Consider the following 18,419-nt stretch of genomic DNA (forward strand, 5'->3'; position numbering starts at 1 on the left):
GCCTCATCATTCACCTAAGTGCTCAAGGAACTTGTGGAAGCGAGTCAGCTTCGCACCAGAGGGACTGTCGAAGAAGACTGTTCCTGATAAAATAAAATGTTAGAGACTCTATGTTGGCTAACCTTCAACCATCCCCTTCCCTCTGCACCTGGACTTTCATTTCCTTCCATCTGGGAGCCTAGCTGAGGAAGACACACAGTACGCACCTCTGTTTAGTTACGTTACATACACTTTATGATTCCCTTTGACCAAAATTATAAAGGCTTTCATATCAACCAGTTTATCACAAGAAAACTGAGCAGAACGTATATATGATGCTGCGTAACAAACACAAAATGCTGGAGGAACTCAGCAGGTCAGGCAGCATCAATAGAAATGAATAAACAGTCGACGCTTTAAGCTGAGACCTTTCATCAGGACTGGAAAAAAAGAGGAGAAGAAGCCAAAATAAGAAGGTGGGAGGGAGGGAAAGGAGTACAATCTAGAAAGTGATATGAGGATGCCATACCTGTGATCAATTCTACAGAACCTTGGGCTAAAACACACTGGCGCATTAAAGCAACCCAGTAGCAGGTCTGAAGCCTTTTTCACCATTCAATTATATGACAGCAAATCTAAGTATTACCTCCATTCTTGTCACTTACACAGTACTATGCAAAAGTCACACGTGTATAGCTAGGTTGCCTAAGCCCTTTGCACGTTGTATTTGTCAATGTGAAGCAGAGAGCAAGTTTGTAAATCTGGTGGGGGCAGAGGATGTTAGGAATGGTGAGGGTGGAGCTCCATGAAAGGTGTGTGGGTCAGGTGGCAGAGAAGGATTGACAGGACGGGGGTGGGGAGGGGGTTGTGGTACAGGTGCAGATTTACCCAGCTCTGGGACATCAGGCAAGGTCATTTGATTCCCTCTCTCTGCCCCCTTCCTAGTCTCAGTCCACAATAGTGACCCAAATCAAAATCAGGTTTTTCATCACGTAAACATGTCATTAAATTTGTGGGTTTTTTTGTGGCAGCAGTACAGTGAAATACGTAATATTATCGCAGTACTGTGCAAGAGCCTTACAGAACCTAGATATATGTACATGCCCAAGACGTTAGCACAGTACTATATATCTATACCCATGTCTCAAAAAAATCTATCAAACTCACATTTTAAACTTACAAATGGCCCTAACCGAAGCAACTTTTGAGGATTAAAGTTGGAGACCTCCACTACATTTTGTGTTTTGAAATGTTCTCAGGAATAATTTCTTGCACTGTGTATGCCACCAGAGAAATCTTGCAGTGATGCTTACATTATAAAACATATTGCACATTGTGATGATGATGATTATCAATTAGTGTGCCAAAAAATCTGGAGTGCCTAGAGGAACCCCACAGAGTCATGGAGAGAATCTGCAGAAGATCCTGTAGGTTTCTAACAGCAAGCCTCCAGAAACTGCTTGATACTAGCAGAAAAGGAACCTCTGTAACTGCATTTCTAGAAAATATGTCATGTGGATTTACAGCTTCACCACAAAAACATTAAGTACCACACAAGTAAGACACAGAGATGAAGTCTACTCTGGCCAATATCCTTTCCATAACAGAAATGATTTGAATGGAAGATCAGGAAGGTTTAGGGCAGCACACTAACAACATGGTTAGCGTAACACCATTACAGTGCCAGTGACCCTGGTTCAATTCCGGCCACTGTCAATAAAGCTTAGATTTCCAGCATCTGCAGAATCCTGTGTTTTAGATAACTCAGGTCCTGGTTTAGGAGTATGGTTCCTGCATCTGATGTCTCAGGCAAAATTTAGTCCATTATTTCTTTGTTACATCCAACATCTGTCACATGTGACAGGGCCTCTCATTTACAGAGGCTGACATAATGAACCCACACCAAGTCGAGCACCTTGAATGTAATTAAATGTCCCAGGGTATTTTACAGGAGAGTTATCAAACAAAATGTGAAACTGAGACAGGAAAGGGAATAAATAGTATGACTGGTGATCAGAAGTCAAAGAGATAGATTTTAATCAGTGAGAATCAGGCAGAAAGAGTTTTTTAAGAGTCAAAATTCCAGGGCTTAGTACCCAGGTTGTCAAAGGCATGGCTACTTATGGTTAACGTGTATGAGGTATAAAACTTATTCCCAGACAACATTCCTCTGGTAGGCTATCCTCTACCAAGTTTATTCAAAGATTCTAAACACAGGCAGACAGAAACTAGAGTAATACCCCTGAGGGGAGGGTCTCAGGTCTTTTAGATTTTGACTCGAGTGCACTTTGGATTCTGGATTATGATGCCAGCAGAAGTCAGTACAATGGAGTTAGTAAGGAAAGGCATACATTTTGGGCACCATAGAATAAGCAAGTGCCATTCAAGATTCAAGATTGTTTTTTGTTATTCTTCAGTATACGGGTGTAAAGGAGAACAAAATGATTGTTACTCCGGATCCGATGCAGCACAAGAAAACTCAGTAAGCATAAAGAACACAATAGAAAACAAAAAAACACACAATAAATAAAAATATCAAAGCACAAAGTATAAGTAACCTTTAGAGCATGGCCGTACATACATAAGATTAGCTTATATGCATAAGACTGACGCTAGGTACAGGAGTATCTGAACATAAGGTGACTGACAGGAAATGATAAAGGTGGAAAAGTGACTCTTGGCAAGAGGATCTCTTCCAGGTAGCAGCAAGGCCTATGAAACACAGTAGGACCGTGATTTTGTCATTGTAGGGATGAAGTGTGGAGCGTCAGTGCATGGGGGAGGTGAAGGCTATTGAGGGGCTTTGGAGAGAAGTGGCTGATGATATAATGGTGGTAGGGTGGGTTAACGGGTGAAAGTACTGACGAGTCTGACAGCTTTACCTAGAATTGTTATGCCAGGACATGGTAAAGTAAAGCTAGAAAATAACAAATGAACATTCAATGAGGCCACCCCCAGGGTGGAGGAGCAACACCTTATATTCCGTCTGGGTAGCCTCCAATCTATTGGCATGAACTTCTTCCGATAAAAACAAATTCCCCACTCCTCCCCCTTTCTTCTATTCCCACTCTGGCCTCTTACCTCTTCTCATCTACCTATCATCTCCCCCTGGGTCCCCACTTCCTTCCCCTTCTCTACTGTTCCACTTTCCTCTTCCTATCCGATTCCTTCCTCTCCAGCCTTTTGCCTTTCCCACCCACCTGGCTTCACCTATCACCTTCCAACTATCCTCCTTCCCCTCCCTCGATCTTTTTATTTAGGTGTCTTCCCCTTTCCTTCCAGTCCTGAAGAAGGGTCTCAGCTCAAAATATCGACAGTTTATTCATCTTATAGATGCTGTCTAACCTGCTGAGTTCCTCCTGCATATTTCGTGTGTTGCTTTGGACTTCCAGCATTTGCAGAATTTCTCACGTTTAAAATGAACAAAGTATTAAGGGGCTTGAGAAAACCACATCATCATTAACAGCATCCCACTAGTAGCAATTAAATAACCACACTGATTCAGCGATCAATATGTAAATAGGTGGATTGTCTTCTTTGAAAGAGGAAAATGATATTTAACAGGCCAGAAGGTCCTTGCTTTTATTTGAAAGGTGCTTCACCTCTGATCTGTCCTGTTGGGAACCAAAGTTATTCACTTGAGACTCTGGAGTTTGATTTGAACTCTTCTGCCACAAAGGTGAGAATCCCAGCACAGTTACAGCTGACACCATCACTAAAATTACAAGCGCAGTTATAAAGGTATCCAGCAAATCATCTCTCAACAGATTTTACAGTATCTACGCGAGTTAATCTGCAGATATTGAGATTGCCATGCTTGAGTTCACATCACATTTGTCACAACACTGTGACAGCTGCTTCAGGAAAAGTAATTGACCCAAAAACTGAATGAAACAACTTGATTAATACATAATACAGAAAACATTCATTATACAAAAAAAATGACATTTCAGATTACTTTCAGCACTAACAACCACATCACAAGACTCATATGACAATTCTAAATTACTTATCTCCCAGGTTATGAAGGCATCTGAACCCTCTCATTAGATTAATGATATATCATCACTTCCGGGCTTGTCTTATTTGATTTCCTTTTCACCTGAATCCTTCCGTTAGATTCCAACCTATAATTTTTGCCTGAGTCAATATTTATCTATATGGAATAGATACCTGAACTCCTTGATTACTAAACCATCCCTCAATTAGACTGCTGTCTGAAACTCATTCCCAGGTGTCTATTACTGTGTTTATAAATCACATGATACTTCTGATTAGATACCAGTCTACAACTCATTCCTGTACATCCGTTATTCTTTATATATGAATGATTTAATGTTCAAAATGTAGCTCCTACCTGTAATCTGTTCGGGTATCAATCATTCTTTATATAAAATAAGTGAATCACTTGAACAGATTACCAGTCCATGATCACCTAGCTATCTGTAATCATGGCTTTAGCACATGTTACAAATATGGTTATTGAAAAACCATGGTGTGGGAATATCTGCAAAATCTCTTGAAAGTAGCTCTGGAAACTTAGTGCTTTTAGAACAATCACTGCTGTGTAAGAGGAACTTGGATACGGGCTGTTGAAGCTGGTTGGTGCAGAAGAGGAATTCCAGGGCAGTATAAATCGGATGGCTGTGCACTGCAATAATATTTGATCTCTCAACAGGCAGCCACTTCTGTTCTAGTTGAAGTAAAAGAAATTACAGATCTTTGCAAAAGTAATGTTCTCAGTTCTGGTTGCCTCATTACAGGAAAGATTTGGAAGCTTCAGAGAGGCTGCAGAGGAGATTTACCAGGATGCTGCCTGATTAGAAAGCACGCCTAATGAAGAAGACTGAGCAAGCTAGGATTTTCTCTTTGGAGGATGGGAGCTGACTTGATGGAAGCATACAAGTGATAAGAGCCATACATTGAGTGGATAACCAGACACTTTTTCCCTGGATGGTGGAAAATATTGGAGGTGTATCAGAGGTGGGTGCATGGAATGCCCAGCCATAGTTGGGAATAGAGGCAGATACATTAGGGACGCTCAAGATACACTTATACTGGAACATGGATGAATGAAAAATAGAGGGCTGTACGGAAGGGAAGGGTTATATTGTTTTTAGAGTAGGTTAAAAGGTCGGCACAACATTGTGGACTGAAGGGCCTGTACAGTGCTGTATGGATTTCAGTCCTAGAGATAAAAAGAATGCAATTCAGTCCTTTATTTTCACAACAGGACAATTTTTTCCTAAATATATAGGGAAAAACACAGCCGCTTTACATATTAAGCTCTGACACCATCAGTGTTGCAGAGCTGAAAAGTGAGCAGATGCTTGTGTGGTTTTCACTGAGGCTATGGACAGCTGTTAGTGCTGAACCGGCTGTTCCATCGAAAGCAGACATATTGTACCTACCTTGCATTCTGACAGCACGCATTAACTGCACTGCATGCTGAAGAGGAGATTTCAGCAACAGCTGCTCTACTGCACAGCGCAGTCTTGTTTGCATCACCTTTTCTTGTATTCAAACCTGTCTGCATCGGCCACCCCTTGGGACTGTCCCGATGTAGCTTTTAAAAGCAGGTGAATTGTTCTTCCGCCCCCTGGGAGCTAGAGGTAAACTCACCTCCGCATATATGACACTGCATTAGAAAGGGGATGTATTATTCTGAACTCTTGCACAGAGGTTTCACAAGGCTAATGTGATGGGAAAGAGTATCAGAGTGATCAGGATAATTAATGGCCTTTAGCCTTTTCCAACACTGAATAGACAAAGATTTTATTCATGCAATTAAGGTAGTTATTATCAGAAACAACTTCATTTGAAGTCTAAGACAACAGTAAAAGGGGAGGGCTTGTCATACCCTGAGAAACCCTGTTTTAAAGTGATAGCGCTGCCCAGGTGTCTAAAGGCATCACAGCCTTTATCCTGCAAACTGACTACACAACAAATTCAATGGACTAAATTCCAAAAGGCAATTGTATAAAAGCTCAAAGGAAAAAAGTTACAGCACTATGAGCGAGAGCGAGAGTGGGGGCACCATGCTAACATAAAGCTATTAAAGCACCAGCTGTTAAGAGTGGGTTCGGCTCCTGCCGCTGTCTGCAAGGAGTTTGTACATTCTCTCCATGTCCATGTGAGTTTCCTTCAGGTGATCCGGTTTGCTCCACATTCCAAAGACTACGGGTTAGGGTTAGCGAGTTGTGGGCATGCTCTGTTGCCGGTGGAAATGTGACAATACTTGCTGGCTGCCGCCAGTATAATCCTCGCTGATTTCATTTAATGCAAATGACACGTTTCACAGTATGTTTTGATGTATAAGTCATAAATAAAGCTAATCTTTAATTTTTAAAAACAGGGTGGCTCTTTCCTAGAAACAGCAGAGATATGATGGACTCACTTACGTAACTCCAACCAAAATCAGCTTTTTAAAATTCAGAATCAATCAGAATCAGCTTTATTATCACTGCATGTGATGTGAAATTTGTTAACTTAGCAGCAGCAGTTCTAGCAGAGAGAGAGAGAGAAAATAAATAAAATAAAACATAATAAATAAACAAGTAAATCAATTATGTATGTTGACCAGATTATTAAAAATGTGCAAAAACAGAAATACTGTATACTAAAAAGTGAGGGAGTGTCCAAAGCTTCAAAGTCCATTTAGGAATTGGATGGCAAAAGGGAAGAAGCTGTTCCTGAATTGCTGAGTGCGTGAAATTCTCTCACATATGGCATTACAGGCAACTTAATGCCCATTCCTCGCTAGTTCTGCAAATCAACAGTGATGATCGATATAATTTTCCTTAATAACACCCTGCCATTACTGAAACAATGGGTTTCGAGAGTTGTGAGCATGTTTTGCTGGTCTCAGAAGAACGGTGACACTTGTGGGCTGTCCCCAGCAAACTCGGGCTGTGTTGTTTGGCAAGTAAAACTAATCTTTATAACTGCTTGCAATTCTGAAATAAAATCATAAGTTGCATAGTGTTTAGGACATCCAAAAGAAATGGGACCTCAACTGTAGAACCTCAAATTTTTGATCGTACAATTGGAACGCTGTGCTAGAAATCACTATAAAACCACAAGCTGAGTTGAAGCAATGATCTACATATTCATTTTCCCTACAGAAAACCATCAAAAAGATACCAACAATCTGCTTATGTAACACTTTTAATGAAGGAAAGGCACCTTTTAGAAAACCGAGGGGAGATTTGATAGAGGTCTACAAAACTATGAAGAGTATAGACAGGGTAAATGCAAGCAGACTTTTTTCACTCAAGTTGGGTGGGACCAGACCTAGAGGTCATAGGTTAGGGGTGAAAGGTGAAATATTTAAGGGGAGCCTGAAGAGAAACCTCTTCATTCAGAGGGCGATGCCAGCAGACGTGGTGGAGGTGGTTTTGATTGCAACACTTAAGAGAAGTTTGTATAGCTACACGGATGAGACAGGTATGGTGGGCTATGATCGGGGTTCAGCACGAACTGCATAGTGCTTCTTGTCTCTATGACCTGTGAAATGTTGTGGGGTGTAAGGTGAAAACTACACACTGATGCACATAAAAGGCTATGGAACACAGAGAGGATTCCATGGACCAAGCAACTTAAACTACAATGACCAATAGTGAGACATCAGAAATAATGCTTATGGAAGAGGCTAGAATTAGAGGCCTCTGAGAGATGGAGATGAAGGAAGATACAGAGAGAGAGGCACACAAGGCTTTGGAGAGATTTCAACATAATACAAGTCTTTCCAGCAACAAGACTCAAGATAAGAATTGGTGCCTATGAAGAAAAGGGCAGCACAGATTTGAACAAGATCAAATTTATGAAGGATACACATTTATGATCAGCACAAGGCTCTGCTTCAGTTAATATAAAGATAATTCCTTGGAAACCTCACCTGTGATAACCACTCCTCATCTTCTTGGCCACTGTGGTCTGATCCAAGACTGTCACAAGACTCGTGGCGTGTAAAGGTGGGTCTAGGACTGCCCGGTGATGCCACTGTCAAAGAGAAAATATCATTAGTACTCGTTGCTGATGAATTAGCAAGGATATGTTTTCACTCCCTGCCAAGGGCCATTTACTCTGCTTTGTTGCTGCAGCGATTTTCCCTGTGGGCGCCCTGTTAACGTTGAAACATTCCCAGAGACCCCTTGGAATATGGAACTCCTGAAAATACAGGCAAGTTTACTATGGGTCTTCTAGAAATATTGGCACTCACCAAAGAGCATTACGAATTACAGTATCTAATTCTCCTGGGATCTCTCGATAAATAGTAGCACTTTTCTGGGGATCTACTGTAAAAACCCCACATGGGACAGGACACGTGTAAACCTCAGGTTCTTACTTGCAAAAGAAAATATTGGCTATTCAAGAGAAAATTGTGTTCTGAATGTGTAAAACTACTTTTTATGATTGTGTAGTAACAAAACTAATTTGCCGATAAGTACAGAAGAACATAACGAAAACTTTTCAGAGCAGAATCAGAAACAGAATCAGGATTATTATCACTAACATACAGTAATCCATAAAATTTGTTATTTTGTGACAGCAGTACAGTGCAATACATAAAAAATTATGATAAGTTACAATTAGAAATATTTAAAAATAAATACATAGGTTATACAAAAAAAAGGAACAAAGTAGTGAGGCAGCATTCATGGATTTCATTCAGAAATCTGATGGCGACAGGGAAGAAGCTGCTCCCACATGTTGAGTGTATCTTCAGGTTCCTGTACCTCCTCCGCGAAGGTGGTACATAGGCAGGCTCTTTGGCCCCTGATGCAGTAATTAGAAGGTGTCCTGGCTACATCATTTGGTTGGCCTTAGATAGTTGGAAAACTGTCTGCAGTTCCTTCCCTTTCCAGACTCTAGAGTGTCCATGGCTCCTACAGTCAATACCAGTAAGTGGGTGTTTAAATATTAAGTTGTAAGATATTGGCTTCTATTTTAAATCTGTTGATGTAACTGTGGGAAAGACCTAGTTATTGCAAATGCTTCCTGTCCACAGAACAATCAAATTTATGAAGGAAGTGCTTGCAGCAGGAAATTCCTCTCTGCAATCATTTCCTCAACATCCGAAGAAGTCAGAATGGCTCTGACCTGCTCTTCACAGAAACAAGGCCAGGGCACTGTAGCACGAGCAAATGACATTTCACCTGACCACCAATTACAATTATGAGTTCAATTCCTCTTTAATGATAACATACTGTGGTCTGAACGTTTTTTGTGCTGGAGACACGAGGAGAAATCTGTTGGAGACAGATTGTGTCTGCTCATGTCAACATAACGAGAAGCAGTTGTTTCCTGTTCACTGAATAACCTGTTTGCCAATAATCATTCAGTTATCAGGAAGTGAGTGAGAGCCATAAACAGCTGAGTGGAGTGCAGTCACAGTGTTTAATATGGGAGCTCTTGCCATTAGTCATGTAGCATATACACACTGTCTCATCCTCTCTAGAGTCTATTATAAAAGGATTTACAACATGGAAATCTCCTTTAGAAAAGTCATTCATTCTTTGTCAGGTGCAGCCTGTTAACATCATATATAATAATGCCATTAAAAACACCCCATACTTTCAATTTTTATCAACTTGTGTAGAATATTCATGAATATTATTCCATGCATGAATATAGCCCAAAGCACAATGACACTTAGACCAGATGCTCCACACTCTCTTCTCCTTTGCACATGTATACACTGACACCAAGACTGCCTCAGATTCACGCTTAATAACAAATCAAAATACTATGATGCAGGACTTTATATTTTCTTGTTTGGGATGCTTGCTGTACAATCCCAAAGTTCTATTTCATCTACAGGTTTCATAGAAAAATCACAAGCTATCATCTCTGAGACCTGGTAAGAATATTCCACAGTATCATTTGATAAAATCAGGACTTGATGTTTTCACTTACTGAGAACAATGACACGACTATAACTAACAACAAGCCTTTCAATAATACTAGCAAGACCATCTTTAGAAAAAAATAAATGGAGTTGTAGAGTGTCACCCAAAAACACCAGTACAAAATAACACACACAAAATGCTGGAAGAACTCAACTGGTCAGGCAACATCTATGGAAAGGAATAAATATTTGACGTTTTGGGCCAAGACCCTTCTTCAGGACTGGAAAGGAAGGGAGAAGATGCCAGAATAAAAAGGTGGGAGAGGGGAAGGAGGCTAGCCAGAAGGTGATAGGTGAAGCCTGGATGATTGGAAAGATAAAAGGGCTAGAGAGGAAGGAGTCCAATACAAGAAGTAGACTCATCTTGGCACAAGAGGAGTCCATGGACCAACATGTTGGAACGGGAATAGGAAAGGGAATTAGAATATTTGGCCGTCAGGAAGTTCTGCTTTTGGCGGATGGAGCAGAGGTGCCAATTGCTCCTGCAGTTAAAGTGTGATTCAGTCACCCTTAACCTCCATCTTGAAGGCTATTTCTCTGTTTTCATTCAAAGTAAGTAAATTGTGATCAATTGTTCACAGCTACAGACTGACCTTATTTATTACTTACAGAGAACTGTGCATCTGCATTTCTGTTCTAAGATATGAAAAAAACTCACATCCCTTCCATAAAAATAAGAAGAGAATGGTTTATACAAACACTGGAATTGAAATCACAGCTGCATTTTTTTTCTCTATTCCTGTACCACTTTGTAAAATTAGCTGAACAGAGATCATGTTCATCCCACTTACATCCTGAACATGACCACTCAGTGTTGCACATAATACTGCCTGAAGATTCCTGACCCTGGGGTGCAATAGCTGTACACTAATTAATTATTAAAGTTTTCTAACAATCAGCCAGTATGGAGATTGTATTTCTCTTATCCTTCATTAGTGCGTCCCACAGGAGTGGTCAGAGTACTGTGCGATTACCTTGTGGCTCATCCTTTTGCCCAGGGGATAAGGCCCAGTCCAGGCTGCTGCCTGCATCAGGAGTCTGCAGTTTTCCTTAGTTAGGCACATTTTCTCCAGCACTTCTCTTGTAAAGAATTGACTCTTAAGTCAATATTATAAAAGACAATGTTTCTTTAAAATTGACTGTTCTGTTTTAATCACTTCATTATATTTTTAAAGCAATTTATTTATTTTCTAGCTGACATATTGGCACTTGAACTATTAGTTACTCTCTCTCTACGAGGTTCCTAGTGGCTCCCTTTCTTTATGTTTGGTATGCCCCTGCAGGCACAGCAACAGTGTGTGTCCAACAAAGAGAATAAATGAACGGATCGTTCAGCAGCAAGGACAGAGGATGGACCTCACCTTTGTATGGAATGAAGGGGAAAAAAAGCAGTTGAATTGGTAAAATAAGAGAACACGGACTTCTTACATGTGTAACATCATACTGAAAAGTTTCTAACTAGCTTTATTGTAATCTAGCAATTTAAATTTACTATTCTGCTCTTCACATGATGAAACATTCCATGGTTTTGGAACATTCTGCTAAGACATTGGGAGAAGGGTGGAACAGTAGCATCGTAGTTAGTGTAGCGCTTTACAATGGCAACTGTAAGATCGGAGTGCAATTCCCACCGCTATCCGTTAGGAGTCTGTGCATCTCCCCTTGAGCATATGGGCTTCCTCTGCATTCTCCGGTTCCCTCCCACTGTCTAAAGATGTACGGGTTAGGGTTAGTAAGTTGTGCGTATACTATGTTGGTGGCAGATGTATGGTGACATTTGTGGGCTGCCCTCAGCACATCCTCAGACTGTGTTGGTCATTGACGCAAAAAATGGCACATATTTCACACGTTGCGATGTAGATATGACAAATAAACCTAATCTGTCTTTAAGAGAATTTGGGTAGGAAAAATTTAGAAGGATATGCATCAAAATTGGGCAAATGGGATTAGTTCTGATGGAAATCTTGGTCATTATAGACTGGCTGGGCTGAAAAGTCTGTTTCTGTACTGTATGGTTAATAGAGTCCATTGACACAGCTATGCCAAGTTCACTTAAAAAAAAAGATTAGATCTGGGTGGCACAGGCAGAGAACTGATTCAAACATAATATATGAAATGGCCTCTGTCATTCATTGCAAGGGTCTAATGCTTAAAGGGCTCCAGGGATTCTGAGTAAACAGTGCTGGGTACATTCTGAAACCAATTCCCACCAGCAAGCTCTCTTAGGAACAACAGCAGCCAAGTGAGTGCCCACCACCCACAGAAAATTAGCCAACAATTAGTGCTTCAAAAGAAATTCAAAAAAAAGGGAAAAAAACAAATGAATAAAATGGTGACTTTGGAAGCATAGCATGAATATTTAACATTATTATTTCAACTGAATTTAATGTGCTTAGAATAACCTTGAGCCTTTTGCTAAAGACGCATGTGGATGTCTGTGGGAGACAGACTACCCCATCAACACAAGCAGAGGAAAGTAAATCTAGTTATAGAAAAATAAATTGCCAAATAAATTATACACTTGTCAGAAATGCTGATTTTCTCAAAACATTCTAATGCAGGGGTAATGACTTGTTCTCCATATTTTGAAGCAGGAAAGCAGAAACATGATGGAGTGGTTTAGCAAATCCTGTCTATCTCAGCCTGTGATGTGGAGTTCAGACTACAAGGAGGTACCAAGATTACACACAGGGTTGAAAAGATCTGACTTCAGTAGTCAAAGTTCAAAGTACATTTATTATCAAAGTATATATTCCATATACAACCCTGAAATTCATCTTCTTACAGACAAGCACACAAACAAAGAAACCCTATAGAACTCATTAAAAAAGACCGCCAAGCACCCAATGTGCAGAAAAAAAGCAAATAGTGTAAACAATACAAAGTAAACAAATAACACTCAGAACTAAAGTTCACAAACGAAGTTCACAGCCACAAAGCCAGTTCATCACTGGAGCTGGTCCAGGAGCCCGTTACTTGCAGGCCACAGCCTCAGCTCAGTGCCAAGATGAGTAAACTGAGGTAGTGGCCTGCAAGTAATGGGCCTCCGAGTGCTAACTGTGTGAGATTCTTTCCTAGTAGTCAAGCTGGAACAGACTTGGAAGCCCCTATGTTGACATCAGTGCTGTGAAAAACTCAATCTCTGAAGCATTAATGCCCAGTGGAAATTGTGAAAACGTGAAAGAATTTGGGTCAGGTTCAGACATTGTGCTCCCTATAACCCAGCCATCCCCTTTTGCACCATGGACCACAGCCAGCTGACAGCCTTGGCAATATTCAGACAAACAAGCAACTGGATGGAAGTTGCAATGGAACTGTGGTACCTACAGCAGAGAAAGTAGCAAGTAAACTAACTCAAAAAGATGTTATGTTCCCATTTTACATTTAGGTCTGATTGCAATTAGACTCAAATTTATTCTGTTCACTTATTCTGAACCTTTTCAGTGATCCAGGGATATTTGTATAGTTTCACAAATGCACACAACATCCATCCACATTTATTAAAACATTTTATTCTGCAGAATAACTGTAGGGATTTCAAAACAAGCTTTGCAAAAAGCACAACCTTCCACACCATTCCATACGAAAAGGTAAAAACATTATTTAGGTACCTTGTGTGGAGAGAGGGAAAATTAAATCACTAGGTACTTGTTCGCTAACCCTAGAGGACAAAGGTCAACTCTAATCAAATATAATGACTACTAATGCACCATCCGATCACTAGCTAACTGCAGCAAACTATGAGATTCTGTGCAAGGCTGTGAGTGGTCAGCTGGGGACTTCCATCTCTACTTGGACAGATAATGTAATCAAACAACTGACAGAATGCTAATACTTCAACAAAATGATAGGCAGCTACAAATTCTTTAACTGAACCGTTCCTTAATGATAATCATGATGCCCCATTTGTTTTTCATTATTGTTCTCATTCACATCCTGAATTTAACCCCATACAGTCTAAGTACACCTAAGTTATCTTTATCCTTAACTTTCCCAATTTCTTTTGGTAAGCCATACCCATTAATAGTGGCCAGTTATCCAGCTTGCCTTTGTAATGCAAAGCCTGTCAATTATATGTAGTTTTCTCTTGGGATCTGAATGACACATAACTGAACTTGGAGTACTCTGGGCCTTTCTTGTCATCACACTATAGGAAGAATGTGATTAAGCTAGAAAGGGTGTAGAAATGATTCAGCCAGGAGCTATAAGGAGAGATTGGATAGGCTGGAACCATCTTCCCTGGAGCAAAGGAGGCTGAAGAGGTACTTTATGGAGATTAATAGCATCATGAGGGGTGCGGCTGGGGTATAGTCACAATCGTTTTCCCAGTGAAGAAGTATAGGATTGTGAGAGGGCAAAGGTTTGAAAGAGATCTCAGAGGGAATTTTTTTCTAAAAAATAGCGATGTACGAGCTGCCATAGGAAGTGGTAGATGCAAGCACAATTACAATGTTTAAAAAACATTTAGACAGGTACATAGAGAGGAATGATTCTGGGGGGGGAAGTGCTAAACAGAAGCAGTTGGTAGGCACCATGGTTGGACATGGACAAGTTAGGTCAGGCAATAGCCTGTGACTCGATGGCTCTATGACGCTGCCAATGTGCTACTTAACGCCATCCCTCATTGCAGGATGGAAGTCACCAACAGAGAAAGACAAATGGAGCCAGTGCTGTTTCTTCCCAAAGGATATTCAGTAACCAGTTCTTTATCTCCTCAAGGAAACAGCAGTTATCTGCTAACGCCTTGCAGCAAGACCAGATATTTTCTACTCAGGCTCAGAACTTGCAGCCATTATTGTTTTAGCAGAAGTCAGATGGTAATGATGGGAGGAAAGAACTCTGATTCTTTTTATAAACCCAAGGTGTTAAGTCTAATTGTAACCTAGTGTAATGGCTAACTTCTACATATGCCTGCACAAGTTACTGCATATGCAATAACTTTCTTTGCTACTGATTAGTTTCATCACATTATAAATAAACTAAATATTGTAGATGTAAAATATACCAGGGCTGACATGTCAGCACTAGCACACACCAGATCTATTCATGCACAAAGCAAGGGTAAAGCCAACATTTACCGCCCATCTCTAATTCCCAAAGAACTGAGTACGCTTTTCAGAGGGTAGTTATGATATGTGGGTCATAATCCCTTGCACTCCAGAAAGAGTAAGATAACAGTTTTCTTTCACTGAAGAAAATGAGTTAACCAAATGGATCTCCAGAAACCTAAATTTGATAGCTGATGGTATTGACATTAATTCACAGATCTCTTTACTTTTTCCATTTCTTCAGATGCTGTGATGGCAAATAAAGTCATGACTACAAAATGATTATCAAGGCACAAGTTTGGTACAATAAGCAGTATTCCATTGCAACACAGTCCTGTCTATGAAAGTTATTGTTGGGAACTTTGGGAATTTTGGAGAAGTTGGAGGAAAAGGCGGCCAGAATTCCCAGTCTTCAGTAATTTCTGTGGTAACAGCCTTTGTGGATATTGGACAGAGCTAGCACCTCCTTTAGCTAATGGTATTCAACATGATCAAATACTGTGATACCACTCACTGTGCAAGCATCTAATATGTGTGACACCACTGGAGTGGACAACATGGTGGAAGCATGCCTTAACAGAACTCAGCATCCGATCTGGAAGATGGAATAGATGGCCAAGAGTTGGCTATTATCCATTTGGACTTGCGCTACTAATCAATTTGGTCATGACAATTCTGAAAATACTGGTGGAACTCAACAGGTCAGGGAGCATCTATGGCGATAAATAAACAGCCGATGTTTTGAGCTGAGACCTTTTATCAGGATTGGAAAGAGGGGGGAGGAAGCTGTACTTGTTCTTAGCAACATAGAAAACCGACAGCACAATACAGACCCTTCAGCCCACAAAGCTGTGCTGAATACATCCCTACGTTAGAAATTACCTAAGGTTACCCAAAGCCCTATATCTTTCTGAGCTCCATGTACCTGTCCAGGAGCCTCTTAAAAGACCCTATCGTATCTGCCTCCACCACTGTCGCCAGTAGCCCATTCCACGCACTCACCACTGTCTGAGTAAAAAACTTAACCCGACATCACCTCTGACCCCACTTCCAAGCACCTTAAAACTGTGCCCTCTCATGCTAGCCATTTCAGCCCTGGAAAAAAACCTCTGACTATCCACACAATCAATACCTCTCATCATCTTATACACCTCTATCAGGCCACCTCTCATCCTCCGTCGCTCCACGGAGAAAAAGTCGAGTTCACTCAACCTATTCTCATAAGGCATGCTTCCCAATCCAGGCAACATCCTTGTAAATCTCCTCTGCACCCTTCCTAGGGCTTCCACATCTTTCCTATAGTGAGGCAACCAGAACTGAGCACAGTACTCCAAGTGGGGTCTGACCAGGGTCCTATATAGCTGCAACATCACCTCTCTGCTCCTAAGGTCAATCTTATGATTGATGAAGGCCAATACACTATATGCCTTCTTAATGACAGAGTCAACCTGCACAGCAGCTTTGAGTGTCCTATGGACTCAGACCCCAAGATCCCTCTGATCCTCCACACTGCCAAGCACTTTACCATTAATATAGCCAACATTAGCAAGATTCCATCTCTAGATTTTAAAGGTGGGGGAGGGGAGGGAGAAACAGGAGGTGATAGGTGAAACCAGGAAGGGGAGAGTAAGGAGCTGGTAAGTCGATAGGTGAAAGAGATACAGGGCTGGAGAAGGGGGAATCTAATAGGATGAGGCCAGAAGTCTATGGGAGAGGGGAGGAGCACCAGAGGAAGGTGATGGCAGGCATGGAGATAAGGTGAGAGAGGGAAAAGGGGTTGGAGAACTGTGAAGGAGGTTGTGTGAGGGGGGGGGGTGCGTCAAGGCCATTACTATAAGTTCAAGAAATTGATGTTCACGCCATCAGGTTGGAAGCTACCCAGTTGGAATATAAGGTTTTGCTCCTCCGACCTGAGTATGGCTTCATCACAACAGTACAGAAGACCATGGATTGACATATCGGAATGGGAATGGGAAGAGGAATTAATATCAGTGGGCACAGGGAGATCCTGCTTCTTCTGGCAGACGGTGCGTAGGTGCTCAGTGAACCTGCCACCCCAATCTACGTCAGGTCTCACTGATATACAGGAGGTCAAACCAGGAGCACCGGACACAGTATATAACCCCAACCAACTTACAGGTGAAGTGTTGCCTCACCTTTTCATGTCCAAATGAGCTTACTCATTTCGCTTATAAACTACCCTACTCCAACTTTAAATCGCATAAACACAGGAGATGCTGGAAATCAAGAGTAACATAGACAAAATGCTGAAGGAACTCAGCAGATCAGGCAACATCTATGGAGAAGAATAAAGAGTCGAAGTTTTGGACAGAGCCCTGATTGAAGAGTCTCAGTCTGAATCATTGATTCTTTATTCCTCTCCATAGATGATGTCTAACTTTGCCATGGACAGTCTCAAGCCTGGCTGTGAAAGCAGGAGAGTTGGGCATAAGACTCACAACCCTATCCCACAAAGCCTAGAGCTACAGAGATGACAACAGAAGATCCAAATACCTGATCCTTGGGAGAGGAAGGATCTTCACCTAGAAGATGCATGAAGTTATCTAGTGAAAGCCACAAGTCAGGGCCAATAAAGATCAGAGAAAGAGCACGTAACCTTGAAGCTGACACCAAGAAGATGGCTGCACCTGGGACAACTTGAAAGACTGCTGGCTTGCTGCTGTTGGCAGCCTATGCCCCAGTAGGAGTGATGGGCTTAAATAACTAATAAATAGATGCTGCCTGATCTGCTGTGTTCCTCCAGCAGTTTGTGCGTGCTACCCCAAATTTTATGTCCCTTTACTTTGATACAGTAAAGCTGTGAATCAAAAAGCTTTACTGTATCAAAGTATTCAAATATTTTAATATATAAAAAAAGGGAAATAACCAAGGTAATAAAAATGATGCTAATCACAAGCTGTGAGTCTTATTCAGGGAAACCCTGGGTGTGGAAGCAGCACAATAATGCTGTCTCTGGGCCCACACATCATCCCAAGGAACAGAAGTCACTAACACTGCTTTCAGTATATTGCAGGGTTGCACTGTGAAAGTGAAAAGTAAGGGAATAGAACTTACTTGTAACCAGCTGGTTTTGATAATGTTGGACAGCATCGGCACTGAGCAGCAAGGGATGGTTTGCATTGAAGGGTGGCTGAAGTTCATTCCACTGCGGAGTCCTACACAGCAGAGGAGAATAAAAACACAGTTGGGAAGAACACAATTGCACACAAAAAAAAGGCGAAAACTCCACAACAAAGTTGTTAACTTTGAGACGGATATGTATTACCATTATTAAAGAAACTTATCCAGAGGTGATGAATCTGTGGAATTCATTGTCACAGTCAGCTGCGAAGGCCAAGGCACGAGATAAATTTAAAGTGCAGCTTGATAGGTTCTTGATTAGTAAGGGTGTCAAAGGTTATTGGAAGAAGGCAGCAGAATGGGGTTGAAGGGGATAATAAATCAATTCATGATAGAATTGC

The 18,419-nt window shown here is 41.1% G+C and overlaps 1 protein-coding gene and 1 long non-coding RNA gene across 4 annotated transcripts in view; one reads left to right on the top strand and one right to left on the bottom strand.

Moving 5' to 3' along the window:
• The window catches only part of LOC132396148 (uncharacterized), a 34,186-nt gene extending 29,378 nt beyond the window's left edge, over positions 1–4,808 (top strand). The window contains exon 3 of the long non-coding RNA XR_009512875.1: positions 4,743–4,808. This is a non-coding gene — a long non-coding RNA (uncharacterized LOC132396148). The remainder of the gene's footprint in view (positions 1–4,742) is intronic.
• bcas3 (BCAS3 microtubule associated cell migration factor) overlaps positions 1–18,419 on the bottom strand; it is a 915,794-nt gene that overhangs the window by 402,726 nt on the left and 494,649 nt on the right. For all 3 annotated transcript variants that reach the window (XM_059973657.1, XM_059973655.1, XM_059973656.1), the window contains exons 19-20: positions 18,013–18,113; positions 7,877–7,980 (exon numbers count right to left, since the gene is read on the bottom strand). In XM_059973657.1, the coding sequence (XP_059829640.1) occupies positions 7,877–7,980; positions 18,013–18,113 (205 nt within the window). The remainder of the gene's footprint in view (positions 1–7,876; positions 7,981–18,012; positions 18,114–18,419) is intronic.

This window comes from Hypanus sabinus, chromosome 6 (assembly GCF_030144855.1).
Source record: "Hypanus sabinus isolate sHypSab1 chromosome 6, sHypSab1.hap1, whole genome shotgun sequence".
Lineage (NCBI taxonomy): Eukaryota > Metazoa > Chordata > Chondrichthyes > Myliobatiformes > Dasyatidae > Hypanus > Hypanus sabinus.